Source organism: Rousettus aegyptiacus, unplaced genomic scaffold, assembly GCF_014176215.1.
Source record: "Rousettus aegyptiacus isolate mRouAeg1 unplaced genomic scaffold, mRouAeg1.p scaffold_m13_p_8, whole genome shotgun sequence".
Taxonomy (NCBI): domain Eukaryota; kingdom Metazoa; phylum Chordata; class Mammalia; order Chiroptera; family Pteropodidae; genus Rousettus; species Rousettus aegyptiacus.
In genome coordinates, this window is record NW_023416311.1 from 26,212,124 (window position 1) to 26,227,398 (window position 15,275).

The 15,275-nt window shown below is 51.1% G+C and overlaps 1 protein-coding gene across 4 annotated transcripts in view; it reads right to left on the reverse strand.

The window, feature by feature from the left end:
* The window catches only part of GTF2IRD1 (GTF2I repeat domain containing 1), a 103,452-nt gene that overhangs the window by 24,805 nt on the left and 63,372 nt on the right, over positions 1-15,275 (reverse strand). For 2 of the 4 annotated variants that reach the window (XM_036225581.1, XM_036225580.1), the window contains exons 18-22: positions 11,353-11,402; positions 11,073-11,129; positions 9,565-9,648; positions 5,708-5,891; positions 5,151-5,179 (exon numbers count right to left, since the gene is read on the reverse strand). In XM_036225581.1, coding sequence (XP_036081474.1) covers positions 5,151-5,179; positions 5,708-5,891; positions 9,565-9,648; positions 11,073-11,129; positions 11,353-11,402 — 404 coding nt within the window. The remainder of the gene's footprint in view (positions 1-5,150; positions 5,180-5,707; positions 5,892-9,564; positions 9,649-11,072; positions 11,130-11,352; positions 11,403-15,275) is intronic. The other 2 variants (XM_036225583.1, XM_036225582.1) reach the window with 1 other exon arrangement.

Below are 15,275 nucleotides of genomic sequence, written 5' to 3' on the forward strand. Positions count from 1 at the left end.
TGTTTTCCAAGTTTTTACCATGGACATGTATCCGCTATTCCGTTTAGGTTTTTATGATCCACTAGAAGAATGTTCTGTGGTTGTTACTATACCTACTACCTACACAGAGGGCCTCTCCTTCCTTAGTCACCACTGCTTCTTCCTACATATCCTGACCGGCTTCCTTTGCTGTCCTGGGTTTTTGGATCCTGAGGCCCCTCTGAGTTTTGGGAGAGGTCGCCTTGCCTTGGTACTGCTGAGGACACACAGGGCTATCAAGCTCCCCCAGAGCCTCTTCCACAGAAAACATCCTGCAGTGTTCTGTGTATTTGTCTGCTAGGAGTCCGATGACCTGTGGCCCCTGGTGTACATATGTTCCTGAGAGCCAAGATGCTCTGTTGCTATCCCTAGCCACCCATCTCTCTGGCACCTGGCCCAGTCTCCCAGTGGTACTGTAGGCAGGTGAGTGAGGTGGGGAGCAGCCCAACAAGGCAGCAAGGAGCTACCCATGGTATGTACCTCTCCAGGCCTCACTTACTTGGGCCCCTGGGGTCAGGCCCGAATTCCATGGGCCTCCCTGACAGAATACAGGGAGCCAGACTTTGGAGCCAACAGTTCCTTCATTATAGGTAGGCATACCGGGCACATCACTGAAGTTCCCACCATCCATAAAAAGGGACATAAAAAGGTGACAGTGCAAAGCACTGGACTTATGGCCCGGTATACATCAGGTGTCAGAAATGACTTCCTTTCCTATTTTCCAAGCTCATTAAAAATGTGTATGTCCCTCAAGCGGCTGTATTTTCAGGCTTCCACAGGGACCTTTCCTTCCTGGAAGGAGGGGCTGAGGAACACAGAGGAGCAGAGGGAGGCAAGAAGCTGTCTCTACTCGCTGCATTTCTACTTGCTGCCTCTCAGCAACCCCTTGAAGTCGGTGCTGGAGCTCACTCAGTATAAGCAGGGGGCCTGGCCCCACCACTGTCTGTAGCCCCAGGCTCCTCCAGCCGCATGCCCATCCCCCAAGGATCCTTTGAAGTCCTGACCCACAGCTCCCTTGGCTAGAAGACTGAACCCGTCCCTCCCTGGCCCACTCTTTTCTCTGAGGCTCAGTTGGAACCTGTCTTCCTCTCTAGTCAGGTGACTGCCACCATTCAGGACAAGGGGAGGACAGGCTACCAGACACCAGCGGTGAAACCAAGGGCAGATGTGTACACCAAGCTGGGACAACCCTAAAGGCCCAGGAACGGGTGAACCCTCAACCCTCTCTGGGCCAGCCCACCATTCTGGGTCTCCTTGTGAAATCTCCAGATTTAACAACCAATTCATCTTCAAAGCAGAGTTTCTTCCTTTACGATTCACCTTCACAGAATGGTTCTGTAAAGAAAGGCTTCCATGAAGCCTTCCATACATGACTGAGGAAATCTGAGAGCCATCCTTAACAGGGTTTGCTCCTCCCCAGGGAAGTCGCCCTCTTTGCCAAGCCTCACCCTCTGAGCGCCTTGTTCCCCTGTGGACCCGGACTCCCCAAGCGCCAGTTGGCTCATGTTCAATCCTCTGCAGTGTGGCAGTGACTGCAGAAATGGGCTTCATAGAAGGTTCCAGGCACTTGGCAGGGGTGGGGGTGAGGGGCTCAATGTGTAAGAACAAGGGGCATCTTTCTAATCACCTGAGTGGACAGGTGCCTTCCATGTGTCGATGAGCATACGTGACATTCACGATGTGATGGGCCTCTTCCCCTAACTTGGCAGTATGAAACCCTCTAGAACGTGGTCACAAACCCAGGGAACAAGGGATCCTAAGTAAACTCAGATTAAGTTTCTGCCACTATGTAATGCGGACTTTTGGTAGAAATCTATTTCAATTTTAGAAAAATAAAAAAAGAAGTTTACATGTCTTACACTTCTGAGTTTGCAGACTAAAGTCCATTCTGTATTTTTAGAAGAGGACATAAGAAAAAGGAAAACGTTTCAAAGTTCCCACTGTGCCTGGGATAAGGCCTGCCTCTTTGTCATTACAAGCCACATCCTTCTGGTTGCACTGGCTCCATCTCCTACTGGACACATCTGTACTTTCGCTTAGGCTGTGCCCTGTGTCAGCACCGCACACTGTTCTGCTCACCTCCAAGGCTCAGTTCAATGTCACCTCCTCCAGGAAGCCTTCCAGAGCCCCAAGAATAACAATAATCACCACCCCCATTGGCTGAGCCAGTCCCACAACTGATTCAGGGCTGAAGGCTTTATAAATTTTCACTCAAGTGTCAGGACGAAGTCTGCCCAGGGCAGCAGGGAAACTGTCCTCCAGAGCTCACCCAACACTGTCCACCAGTTGCCCAATTCAGATCACCTAGGGAGGCAGGGCTGACTCCATCTTACAGATGAGTTAGTGTTGGCTCAGGGATATGAAATAATGAGTTCAGGCATATGGCTAGTAAGAGGGTACAGGGATTTGAATCCAGGTCTCTCTGAGTACCAGCCTGTGCTCTCCCATGGGCCACAACCCCAAAGACATCATCTGCCACCTCTCTACACACCCAGGGCACCTGCTAACATTCTACTTCCCCCAGAGACCTGCTCCAACATCGCCCCCAGATGCTGGCCTGTGCCAGGCTTCAGGGATTTTCTCATGGAAGGTTTGGAACAGCCCTTTCTGGAACAGGAACAGCACTCAATGACCTCTGGTAAACCCTTGGAGGCCCGTGAGCCTGGACATTTTCCCAGTGCAGCATGATAAGCGGCATGAGTAAGTGTGGAGCTGGCCTGCAAGTCAGTCTGCCCGGCCTCTCCAGGCTGCCACCAGGCCCAGGGTGCCAATGCCTGGAAAGGTGCAGGCAGTTCCATCCCTGAGGGCTGGGGCCAGGGCCACTTTCCCATCTCCTTCTCCAGGCAGCCTGCCATACTCTCCCACAGTACGTGGGCCGAGAAAGCATTTCCAAGGTTTCTCTCTGCACGGAGGTGCCAAAGGGAAGGTCAAAGGGCAGACAGGCTGGTAGAGACTGTGGGACAACGGCCAAGATCAAGAAGCTGCTCAAACAGCAAGATGGGCCGCTGGGCTCTCCTAGCTGGAGGAACCTGATCAGTGAAAGAGGTCACCCCCAGAATGGCCCAGGGGCTCTGTGGTCTGTATAAAGGCTCCTGGCTGACTTTCTGTCCCCAGTTTTTCTCCCCAAAGCCTGACATTCCACTTTTCAGTGACTGTTCTGAATTATGTACGCTGTGCCCACAATCTGTGGGCCTCCCTGATGGAATGCAGGGAACCAGACTTTGGAGCCAACAGTTCCTTCACCACTATAGGTGGGACATACCACGCACATCACTGAAGTTCCCACCATCCATAAAAAGGAACATAAAAAGATGACAGTGCAAAGCACTGGACTTATGGCCCGGTATACATCAGGTGTCAGAAATGATTCCTTTCCTATTTTCCAAGCTCATTAAAAATGTGTATGTCCCTCAAGCAGCTGTATGTTCAGGCTTCCACAGGGACCCTTCCTTCCTGGAAGGAGGGGCTGAGGAACACAGAGGAGCAGAGGGAAGGCAAGAAGCTGCCTCGCTGCATTTCTACTCGCCATCAGCAGAGGGAAGCCTGGCCATGCTTCCTGCTGCTGCCCGTGGGGTTGGGCCTAGCGTGGATACCGACTTAGGCTGAAACCCAAGTTCTATCAGGGCAGGCAGTGGCTGGAAGCTGACTCAATGGCACCAGCACTGATTTCTATCAGCCCTGGAGCCAGGCGAGTGAACCACAGGCTGCCAAGCACGGTCCTGGAGTAAGGTAGGTTCACAGAGAGCCAAGCAGTCTGTCACAGAGAACTGGTGTGTTCTGGTTCCTATGGCCAGTGAGAAGGCAGCTTACTTAGTGCTTAAGGTCGCAGCACAGTGATCCTAGTGCCTAGTGCCTAGAGACCCAAGGAGGGCCTTGGAAATGTGTGAAACGAACCCACGTGAGGTGGGTGTGACACCCAATGATCTTCCGGCAAGCTTTCACCGGGGGCCGCCATGGCGGCATTTTGCTGCTACTTCCTTGCACCATCTGCACTTCTTCCTACTTTTGAGAGTTCTGGGAAAACTCCTCTGGGGTGAGCCTTGGATTCCTGCTGCCTACCCACCAAATACCTCTCTCTTCTCCCCTCTCCAAGTCCTAACTCTCCCTGAGGCCCAACCAGAGCCTTCCTCCTCAGGAAACTCTCCCCGCTCTCACTCCCCTTCCTGCGGTGGCGGGGGGGGGGGGGGGAAGGGGGGGGGTGGCGGGTGGTCACTGCAGCCTAGATGCCACATTACTACCCCCCTTGGGAAGTCTTGCTCCTTCCAGTTTGATGGCCTCTCAACCCTTCCTCAGAAGCCCAAGCCTGGCCTGGGCATGGGGAGTGAACATCTCCAGGGAGCAGGGGAGAGTGTGCATGCAGGCAAGTGAAAGGTGATATCCCAGGACTGTGAAACCGGATTCCTGTACCGCAGGCTTCCTCTGATCTGGGCATGCTGTGACTGCTCACGCATTCCCAACACGTTGGCTCACCCCCCCACCCCCACCCCAAAGGGCACAGGTTGGCTAGTTTTCACACCAGCAGTGGCTCCTGGGGTAGGCATGGGACAGGGGTGAGGTGGCAGGGCTCCTCTCCTCTCCATACACAGGCTCTGGGGTCAATGGTTCAGTAATATGCAGCCTTCTCCCTAGAGGCCTGGGCAAGTCTGGAGTGCTCACCCAAAGGGACAGCCTCTCTCGTTCAGGATTTGAGAGGGCCAAGGCACAGCCCATGGAGGAGATGGAAGGGGACAGATGCCTTGAAAGGAGCTCAAGGGAGGCATTTTACCATCTAAAGCTGGGTTGGCACCTCTTACATCTTACCACCAAGCTCACAGGTCCCCATGTGGACCTCCCTCCCTTTGAAGTTAGAAACCTACCTGCTATCAACCTTACCTACTCACCAAGGGCAACTAGGCCCCTTCATCAGGAGTAGGGGGGGGGGGGGCGTTCTGACCTAGCCCTTCCTCCTGAACCCTGGCTGGGTGAAGCTTAAAAGTTGCCAGTGTTGCCTACCTCCCACCCCCTTCTCTGCCCAGGTTGCAGTCTGACCTTCCTCCTCCTGCCTCCTTCTTCAGGCCCCACAACCTGTGTCCCACTGTAAGCTCTGCTCTAGCCTCTGGCCCCCTCCCCCACCCCCGGCCAGTGCCTCTTACCAGGCTTTGGGATGAGTCCTTGAAAAGGTCTGGAAAAGAAACAGAGAGGAAAGTGTCAGGGGGAGGACCTGAGAGCTCATCGGAAATGTTTGGGCCCATCCTAGACCCATTTAACTGCCATTTTAACGAGATGCCTAGTAATTCATGTGCAAGAGGGTGACAAGGGTCTCCCACTGGCTCTGCCCTGGCTGGGTCTGTGACCCTGGGCTAATTACTTATCTAGGTTTCCTCCCCTCTGAAGTGAGCCTAACGCTTCTCCCAGGGGGGCTAGGAGTGCAGTGAACAGGTGCTATGGGCAGGCAGTAGGTGCCCATGAGCGCTGCCCCTGCTGTGATCGTTGAGGTGTGGTGCCTGGTCTTGCCTCTGAGGGGCCTTCTGCACCCCAGCCGGCCTGCAGTCCTCCCCCCAACCTCCAGGACCCAGGATGGTGCTGGGAAAGCCACCCTGTCCAGCAGAGAGGACAAACTGACTGACTAAAGGAAAGGTCGAGGGTCCCCAGGTACACGCTCTGATCCATGCTAGTCTTAACTCCTCTCCCCTTCCCTTCCCCTGAGTACCTGGTGACTGTGAACTTAATCTTGTCAGCCACCGCGAGGATCCTCTCCAGGTTCTGTGAGCCAAAAGTGCAGGGCTTTCGGAATGGGATTCCTGGGGGCAGCCCTTCGATGATCACTGAGCCGGGGTTACTCTTGATCCGCTTGTAGGGGACCTGTACCGGGTACTTGATGCCCAAGGCTTCCCCTGTGGGTGAGGACACAGGAAGTACCATCAGGAGCCAGAGGTGGTGCTGGATGTGGGGGTGTGTAAGGGTGCTCTGTGCACATGTGTAAAAGAGAAAGCTGTCACATAGCATCGAGGAAAGGTGCAATCGGTGGGAGACTGGGAGTTAGGGTGTATGAGTCTGCCTGGGCTGGGCAGAGGAGTGGGCAGGGGACATGTAGCTACGACTGCTGGGGAGAGGGCAGTGGCTAAGGTTTCTTAGCCTACTAGCCTGGGAATCTGAAAGCCCATCTCAAGGATGGTACATTCTGAGCATGGTTGGTCCTTCCCACCATGCCTGAGCCTCCATCAACTCCAGGGCTCTGCTTCACCCTGGTTCAGGACCAGTCTGGCTTGAGAGGGCAGACTGCATCTGGAAGCAAGGAAAGCAGTCTGAGGCCAGCCAGGGTGCAGCTCAGACGTCAAGGTCCAGCTCAGACCTCAGGGTCCTCTTTCTGCATCTGAGCATTGGCCTCACTCCTGTCAACAAACTTCCGTGTAGTGCTGTGTCATCTCCATCCCAGTTGACAGTACTTTGTCTCACAGCCAGTTTAGGAGCAGTCCTGGGGCCATTGCTACCCTACTCTCTGCCGAGGCCTGCCGCCTACTGTCAGGGGCCACCCATAAGGCCACGGCTCGGCTGGTCCTCCTGTGGTTCTTGCCCACAGAGCCAAGAACATGGGTGCATGCAGTGCAGCCTTGGATGAGATGAGGCTGACTTGAAAGTCCACGGCTTTCCCAGGCTTAGATGGGATCCACCACTGGAGCCCCCTCCTGGACAAGGGCTGAGCTCACTGTGACTCCTCTGAGGGGCTGGCTGAGAGCATTACCCTCAGTGTTGCAGGATGTCCTTTTATGAAGACACACTGCAAAAATCTCCATGTCTTGCACTAGGAGGAATAGCTGAACTTTTTCATGCAATAAATTAATTTTTATCTCACAGACGTCGGGAATGGTAAAACTTGCCTCATTTCCCTTTCTGCTCTGACTTTTAAGGAAATTGAGGGCCTGTATCCATGCCCTGCATCTAGCAAGTACAGAATTTCTGAGTCTTCATGTCACCCTGGGCTTTATGTCATTGTTTCTGCTTGTTTCGTTTTATTTAATTGAGATATAATTCATAAACCATAAAATTCACCATTTTAAAGTGTTCAATCCAGTGGTTTTTAGTATATTCACAAGGTTGTGAAATTATCACTACTATCTAATTCCAGAACATGTTCACCACCGCAAAAAGAAACTCTGTACCCATCAACAGTCACCCCCTCCCCACACCCTGGCAACCACCAATCTGTTTTCTGTATCTATGGATTTTCGGCCTGCTTTTAATTATTATCTTCATTTTGTTGTTGACTAGTTTATATGTTCCTTTTTGAAATGAAAAAAAAAAAAAAACAGACCAAAAGGAAAATTTATACTCATAATACATTAAAGGGAACACTGCAATCTCTACTTTTCCTCTTGCCTCCCAAATGGCTTTTGCCACCATGACTGACGGCCTCTCTTTGGTGTCCATGACCCGTCACTTTCCTGGTTTCCCCTCTTTCTGGCTGCTCCTCCTTCTCCTGGACCTGACCTCTAACCACGGGCTGCTTGGTCTTTGGTCTGGGTCCTCCTTCTGCCCTCTCTGCATCCCCAGGGGTGTCTCCTCCACTTCTATGACCTAACTTTACCATCCAGTCCAGATACCCCTTCTATACAGCTGACTTGTGTGTATCTCCACTTGCCTATGGGTCAACTTCGGTCACTCCTCAAACTCAACACATCCCCGATGGAACTCATTACCTCCACCCTCTAACTTCCCCCATCGGTGAGGGGGCTGCCCCTTCTCCCTGACAGTGTGAGTGTCCTCCTGTCCCTGGTGCACCAAGTGCTCCGCCCCTCCCTCTTCTCACGGTGACAGGTCCAGGTAACCTAATGAGCATGTGGTGTTTCCCTGTCACAGGGATTGACTCAGGAATGGACAGATGACTCAGTGCGGACTAATGAGAAACTAGGGGAGAGCTCAGGGAATTCTGGGAAAGAAATAACCTGGCTCTCTTGAGAAAGCCTATTGAAGAGCTAGCCTTCTCCTTCCTTCCAGAATGTACAGATGGGATGTCTGGACCTGCTGTGGCCATTCTGCCATCCTGAGATGATGCTGACACTATAGAAAGACACAAAGGACATTCCTAGGCTACTGAGTCCAGCTGACCCTGAAGTCCATCTTACTGCCAGACATCCTGTGTTAGGAGCTATGGCTGGCTGTACTGTCAGAAGACAGCTACATTACTCTTTCTCCCATCCCACACACTCCTCTTACAGTGTAACATACACACTCCTCCACGGAGAACTAGGAGTGGGACTTTGTAACAGCCTTGACCACTAGAGTATGACAAAGGTGACACTGCACAATCTGAGGCAAAATAGCTCCCAGCTGGGTCTCCCTCTCAGGACACGTGCCTCAGGGGCCCTGACAAGTAGGAAATCCAGCTACCATGAAGCCACTATGCGGGAAAGCCAACGGGGAGGGATCACACAGAAACCGTCAGAGATGTCTGAGGGGCCCAGCTGTTCCAGCACCAGCTATTTCTTAGCCCAGGGGTCAGACATGTGAGTCACGATCCCAGCCTAAGCAACCTTCTCACTGAAACCTCAGGAAATACCCTGAGCAAGAGCCACCCAGGTGAGCTGCTCCCAAATTCCTGACTCACTGACACCATGAGATCATAAATGGTCATTGTTATTTTAGGCCACTGTGTTTTGGGGTGATCTGTTCTGCAGTCATAGTAACTGAACCACAAACCAATTAACTCCCTTTATGGTTGAAACCAGTTTGAGTTTGTTTTTGTTACTTAAGACCATAGAGCATCTTAACTGATTCAAGCCAGGACTCAACTGGAGGCCTCTGTTTTCCTCCCACTCTCTGCCAATTCAGCACTAATGATTCTTCCTCTGAACACATCTTGACTCCATCTACTTTCCTTCAGCACCAAGGCCAGGGCCCCAACCAAGATCATTGCTCCTGCCTGAACTACCACTTCACCTTCTGAGCTGGTCTCCCAACATGTACCCTCACCCTCCTGTACCCATTTACCTTCCTCGCAGCAGCCAGGAAGATACTTCAAGTGTAAAGCGACCCCAGTCATGTCAGCCCTTTCAATGAAATACAAAGCTGATACCGTGGATGATATCCTGGCCAGCTCGGGGTCCCTCCTTCCCTAACCTGTACCCCATGCTTTGGCTTTCTTCTCTTCTCAGAACAAGCCCCAGGGCCTTTGCACATGCCATTACCGCAGCTGGAATGTCTTTCCTTCACACTCTGCTTGATTAACTAATTATCTCCTTCAGTTCTTTCTTCAAAGAGGCCTTCCCTGGCTCCCAATTTAGGTAAGCATTCAAGTTATTGTCTCTTGAACAGCTTGCTCTTTTCTTCTATGATCACAGAGCCATTCTTCATTGTCACTAGATTCTGTGTATAGTTGATGAATGTCTGTCTCATCTCAACTATTTATGGGGCCCATGAGGGCAGGAACTGTGTGTTTGCCTCACTGCTGTATTGTCAGTGCTTTGGTAGGTAAATGGTTTTCCCAGAGGTGACCATGGCTGGACCTCGGAAGGTCCTGCCTCTTCCCACCCAGCCGACTCCCCTTCTACCCAGGAGCCTAGGACTCACCATATTTCTTATTGAACAGATCCTGGACTTGTTCCCTCAGTGTGTTGGCGATGTCGATCCGGGAGAGTCTGGCGTCATAATTTTCTGCAAAGTGAAGAACAATTATGGAATGGGCTATTAAATTAAAAGGCACTTGGTGACTTTTAAGGAATGTGATTTTCTAATTATGGGGAACTCCTCTCTGGCAATTATCAGATCCTTGGAGTGGGCCCCTCAGACTCCTTCAGAGCTAACGTCTTGACAGAGACGTGTGTTTTCCCGGAAGGACGCACAGTGTTGCGACAACAGCCATGAGTTGGAAATTAGGTTAATTGTTGGCATTTGAAACACCACAGCAATAAATAAGCCCCGGAGATGAGAGACACCAGGAGGAGGAGTGGTTCCTGTGCCTCGGTGGGGGATGTGAGCTCAGATGACTGGGCAGCTCCTTGAGAGGCAGAGAGCCAGCTAGTAGCTCCCAATGGTCACTCGCTCACCCGGAGGGTGCTTGTTAAGAAGCCCATGTGCCAGCATGTGCCGGGGAGCCCCAGACAGGCCCCTGCTCTTGGGGAGATTACAGTCTGGCACTGTGTTGTGGGAAGAGAGAGGTGAGGGGAAAGGCAGGAAGTGGATCTTGGGGTGGCTGGATTGTGGGGCGTGGTGAGGGCCCCAGTCTTCTAACGGGGCTGGGTATGAGGAACCATGAGGTGAAGTGAGAGACTCAACTCTCCTCATCACAGAAAGTTCCAGGTGCCCGGGAAAGAGTGAGAGAGACTAGGCAGTGAGTAGTCTTGGGTGCTATCTCTTGGGGCTCCGCCACTGCCAGGGCTGGCCCTTCTTGGCACTGGTCTCGCTGACTCATTTTCTCCTTAGAGCCACAGTGACCACCTACCCACAGCCCACCTGGGGAACGCCACACCCAGAGCTGATCCAACAGGCTCATAGATGACTATTCTGTGCCCGCTCACTGACGCTTAATCTCAACCAAAAAGCTGAGAAGTGATACTGCACTCCTACTGATGAGAAAGAGCATCTCCCCTCAGAGCCTAGCCCCTTCCAGCTTCTGCTTCTCATGTATGGTCTGCATTCCATGCCTTTACTTAAGCTTCCTGCTTTTTCCACGCCTCTCTGTCCACACTCACTCCTCATCCCTTCTCAGCCCAGCTGCAGTTCCAATCCTCTAGGGAGCCCTCCTTGCCCTTGAAGACCTCCCCTTCCTCTGATTTCAAAGCAGTAAGAGCACGGCTGCCTGCCTCATATGCAGTGGGCAGGTCAGCTGACTCCCCAGATGGACAGTGGGTGGCTCCTGCATCTTGTGTCCTGTCACCCCCCAGAGCTCAGCATTCCTGTGGAGCCTCTCACTCAGAGCTGGCAGGCTACAGCCCTGTCCTAGCTGCCAGCCCATCTCACTTGGCCCCCCAGACCCAGAGGTTGTAAACAGCCCCACTCCCAGCCTGGCCCTCCAAACCCAAGCCAGGTCAAGGTCATGGCAATGGGACAGCTGACCCCATCCTGAACTGCAACCTTACCTTGAAAGCCCTGTCTCTTCAGGCTCTCGTCCACAAAAGGGTCCCCGGAATCCCTCTCTGGGGGCGGGGGGAGAGAAGCCAGGGTGAGCAGGCAGCTAGCTCTTGAGACTCAGGGACAAAGATGGCAACCAGTTGGGCAAACCCAATGGGGAGGGGAGTGGGAGAATGCCAGGGAAGGACAGGACCAGGACAGAGGAAGCAGAAGGAGGGGAGGTGGCAGAGGCCTGGGATCCCTCCCATGCCCAGCCCACATCTTGGCCCATGACACTGTGCAGGGTACCTTGGCTGTCCGTGATGGGCTCTTTGACTCCCTCGGTGAGCAGCTCGGGCCTGGAAAACACAAGTGGGGCTATCACCAAGGTCCCTCCAGGCCTCCCTCATTCTGCACAGCCTCCCCTTCTGGGCCTCAGTCTATACATCTGTGCAATGGGCCCTCCTGGCTCTGACAGTCCAGGTCTAGAGTCCCTGTCCCCACCTCCCTGCAGCTGTCTTGTTGACTGACCCACAGTGTGAGATCTTGGGGGTGCTGTGCTGGGCTGAGCATTCAGCTAGGAGTGAGACCAGCCTGGTTCTGGCCTGGGGGGCTGACACCCTCACTCTCAGTTCCAAGTCACTATATGACTTCACTATCCAGGGTCAAAGCACATGGTCTGGGGGGCTCCCCACAGAGACAGTGTTAAGTGTAGAAGCCTTCAGGCCTGACTATGTGGAAAGTTCTCAGAGATGCAAGGAAGGCCCGAGGTTTCTGGCTGATACCTGAGAGCTGTCGATCCACTTAGGAGTCAGGGCCTTGGGGATTAGGCTCAACTTTACATTTTAGACTCCAATATCTCATTCTTAGGATGAGGAGACTGAGGCATCAGGAAGGTGAGTCACATACCCGAGACCACACAATTTGAAGGGCAGAGCTGCAATTAGGTGGCCCTCTCCGCCTCATCCATAGCCTTTCTTGAGGGACAGCCTCTCCCTACCCTGGGCCTGTTTCCTCAGATGAATGGGATAACAACCCAGCTTTGGCTCAGAGAGGAGCAGGCCTAATAAATGCAAGTTTGTGAAGGCAACATAGGAACATGGAAAGCACTTTGGCCTGAGTCCGAGAGCCCTGATCGGATGCTCTAAGGTGACTGTATGGACATCATTATACTTTCTGAGCCTCAATTTCCTCATAAGGAGAAGGAGAGGGAGAGGTAGCGGTGGGGGCTCTGAATGCAGTCTGAGGCCTTTTTCAGCTGTTGAGACTGTGGTCCAAGACAGAGAGCTATGCCTCCTCCTTCGTCTGCCCCAGGAGCCTAGTTCTGTGCCAGGCATGGAGTTGATGCCCAGATGCCTGCCTGATGCCAGAGCAGGCACCAAATCCTCATCCGCTGGCCACCTGACCTGGGGGTGGGTGCCCTGAGAGCCTTACTCCCAGACAGGGGCTCTGTGTCACTGCTTGGCATGCCAGTGACAGAGAGCTCATCACCTCTGCAGGTAGCCTCACTACACACCCATCCTCGCACTGAACCCTGGTCCAGCATCCCTTCCCTTCAGATTTGAATAAGCGGTTCTGCTGCCAGTCCCACTCTACCAAGCCCTGTCGGTCTTCCTCTGGCCAGCCTGACCTTCCCAGTGCACTCAGACTGCCACAGACCCCAGGCCTTTCCCCTGCCCCCCACCACCCCAGCCAGCCTGCTCTAGCTGGACAAAGCTGCACTAAAAATGAGGCATTTAGAATCAGTGTGGTATAAAGAGCTTGCTGGTATTTGTCCCTCCAAACCTTTGGAATTTCTTGAGTGACAGGAGTGTCTTTGTTAGTCATTGTGGGCACCCTGGATCACATCTACATTTATGCTAACGTGGTGACTCAGGATTCAGGAAGAGCAATGATGTGATTCGAGGACCAGAGCTTTGAGCCATCTGACATCAGCCCAATCTCCCAACCAACTTCTAGGGAGGGGAGAGCCTGGAGACTGAGTTCAATCATAAGGCCAATAATCCAACCAAGCCAAAGGAATGCATCCCAATAAAAACTGTGGACAGTGAAGCTCAGTGGAGCTGCCTGGTTGGTGGATAATCAATGTGCTGCTACGGTCATGTGTCCTGATTTTGCAGGGAGAGGGCGTGGAAGCTCTGTGTTGGTGCCCTCCCAGACTTCATCCTTTGTGTCTCTTCAATTGGCTGGCCTTGATGTGTATTCTTTATATAAAACTATAATTGTAATACAGCCTATCCATATGAGTTGTTCTAGTTAATTATTGAACTTAGAGGAATCATGGGAAGTCCTGAATTTGACGCCGGTTGTTCAGAAGTGAAGGTAGCCTAGGGCCCCTCGAACTTGGGGCTGGTGTCTGAAGTCGGGGAGGTCTTCCTGGAGCCTGTGCCCCAAACCGGTGGGGTCTAACTCCCAGGTAGTCAGCATTAGAACTGCACTGCAGCACTATGATCAGACAGAACCTTCCACCACTACTTCCCTAGACCTCAGTCTTCCACGATGAGAGTCCACTCATGGTTTTAAATTTCCTAAGGGTTTTTAATTTTGGAGAATTGGACAAAAACAAATTTCTTCTATCCAGAAGAATGCACAAAATATGAAAATTCTGCATACAAATTCAAGGATTTCGATTAAGAATTTTTTTTGACCAAGGTTTATAAAGTTTAATTTCATTTTGTGCCAACTCTCATTGACTGGTAGTGGTTGTCTGGATATTGTTTAGAAGGATGCAGAGGTCAGGTTCAGGCAGGATGAGTGTCAACCAATTACTGATGTCTCCTGCAGGTGATGATTTGTCACACATAAAAACATATATATTTTTATGAGCTGAATTTTGTTCCCCCAAATTTCATAGGTGATGCCCTAACCTCAGAACCTGAGAAAGTGACTGTATTTGAAGACAGTCTTAAAAGAGGTGATTAAATTTAAATAAGGACTTTAAGATGAGCCCTAATCCATCGGACTGGCGTCCTTCTAAGAGATTAGGCCATGCAGAGAGAGACACTGGGGAAGTGAGCACACAGAGAAAAGACCACTTGAGACACAGTGAGGAGGTGGCCACCTGCAAACCAAGGAGAAAGGCCTCAGGAGAAAGCACATCTGTCAGCACGTTAATTTGAACTTCTAGCCTCCGGAATGGTGAGAAATAAATTTCTGCTGTTTAAGCCACCTAGTCAGGAGTATTTTGTTATGGCAGCCCCAGCAAAAATAACATACACACGTATACATACATACATACATACAAATATACACACAAATATACATACATATATAAGACACAGACATATGCTTTACTGATGTTAATTCACACACCGTAAATAAAATCCACTTTTAAACTATTCCATCAGTGGATTTCAAGATATTCAAAGTTTTTATGCAGCCATATTTCTATCTAATTCTAGAACACTTATATCATCCCTAAAATGTATCCTTTTTAAAAGATTAATGAGAAATGGCTAGTTTTCACTTAATATTCTCAGGAGTATTTTTGTTATTTTTAAAAATGAGGAATAACAAAACACACTCAGGTGTTCACTCTCCCTCCTTCAACCATCTCTTAAAATCACCCCGACCAGTCCTTAGTCCCACTGCCCTCCCTGCCTGTTACATTCAACAAGGTTAATCACTCTCTCCCACTTGAATCGCTTTCTTCGCTTGGCTTTCAGGAAACTGGAATTAGTTAAATTAACTTTTTTAAACTGATACGTTTTTAAGGAAATGAACTCCTCATACAGGCAACCACATGGATGAATCTTGAAAGCTAAGTGAAAGAACCCAGACACCAAAGGCCATACACTGTATCAGTCCATTTATGTGACTTTCTGAAAAAAGCAAAATGATGGCGGAACATTGATCAGTGGTTGCCAGAGGTGCCAACGAAGGGGGCACAGGAAGTTTTTGGAGACTGCTTCGTATCTCGATTGTGGTGGCGGTTTATATGGCTATATGCGTTTGTCAAAGTTCAAAGAGCTGCACATTTAAGAAGGGCAAATTTTACTGAATGTAAATTAAACTTCCTAAGGGTTTTTAAAAACCCTGACATTAAAAAAACCACATCTTGACTGATTCCTTACAGTGTGCCAAGTTCTTTGCAAGCCTTGCTCTCTACTGTTACTCTGGGATTTGGTACAGTGCACCCCATTTAACACCCTAAACAATCTGCCCAGGGACACAGGGAGTAACTGGACTGAGACCCGGGACACTGTCTCTCAAGTTTGCCACAGAGCCACTGG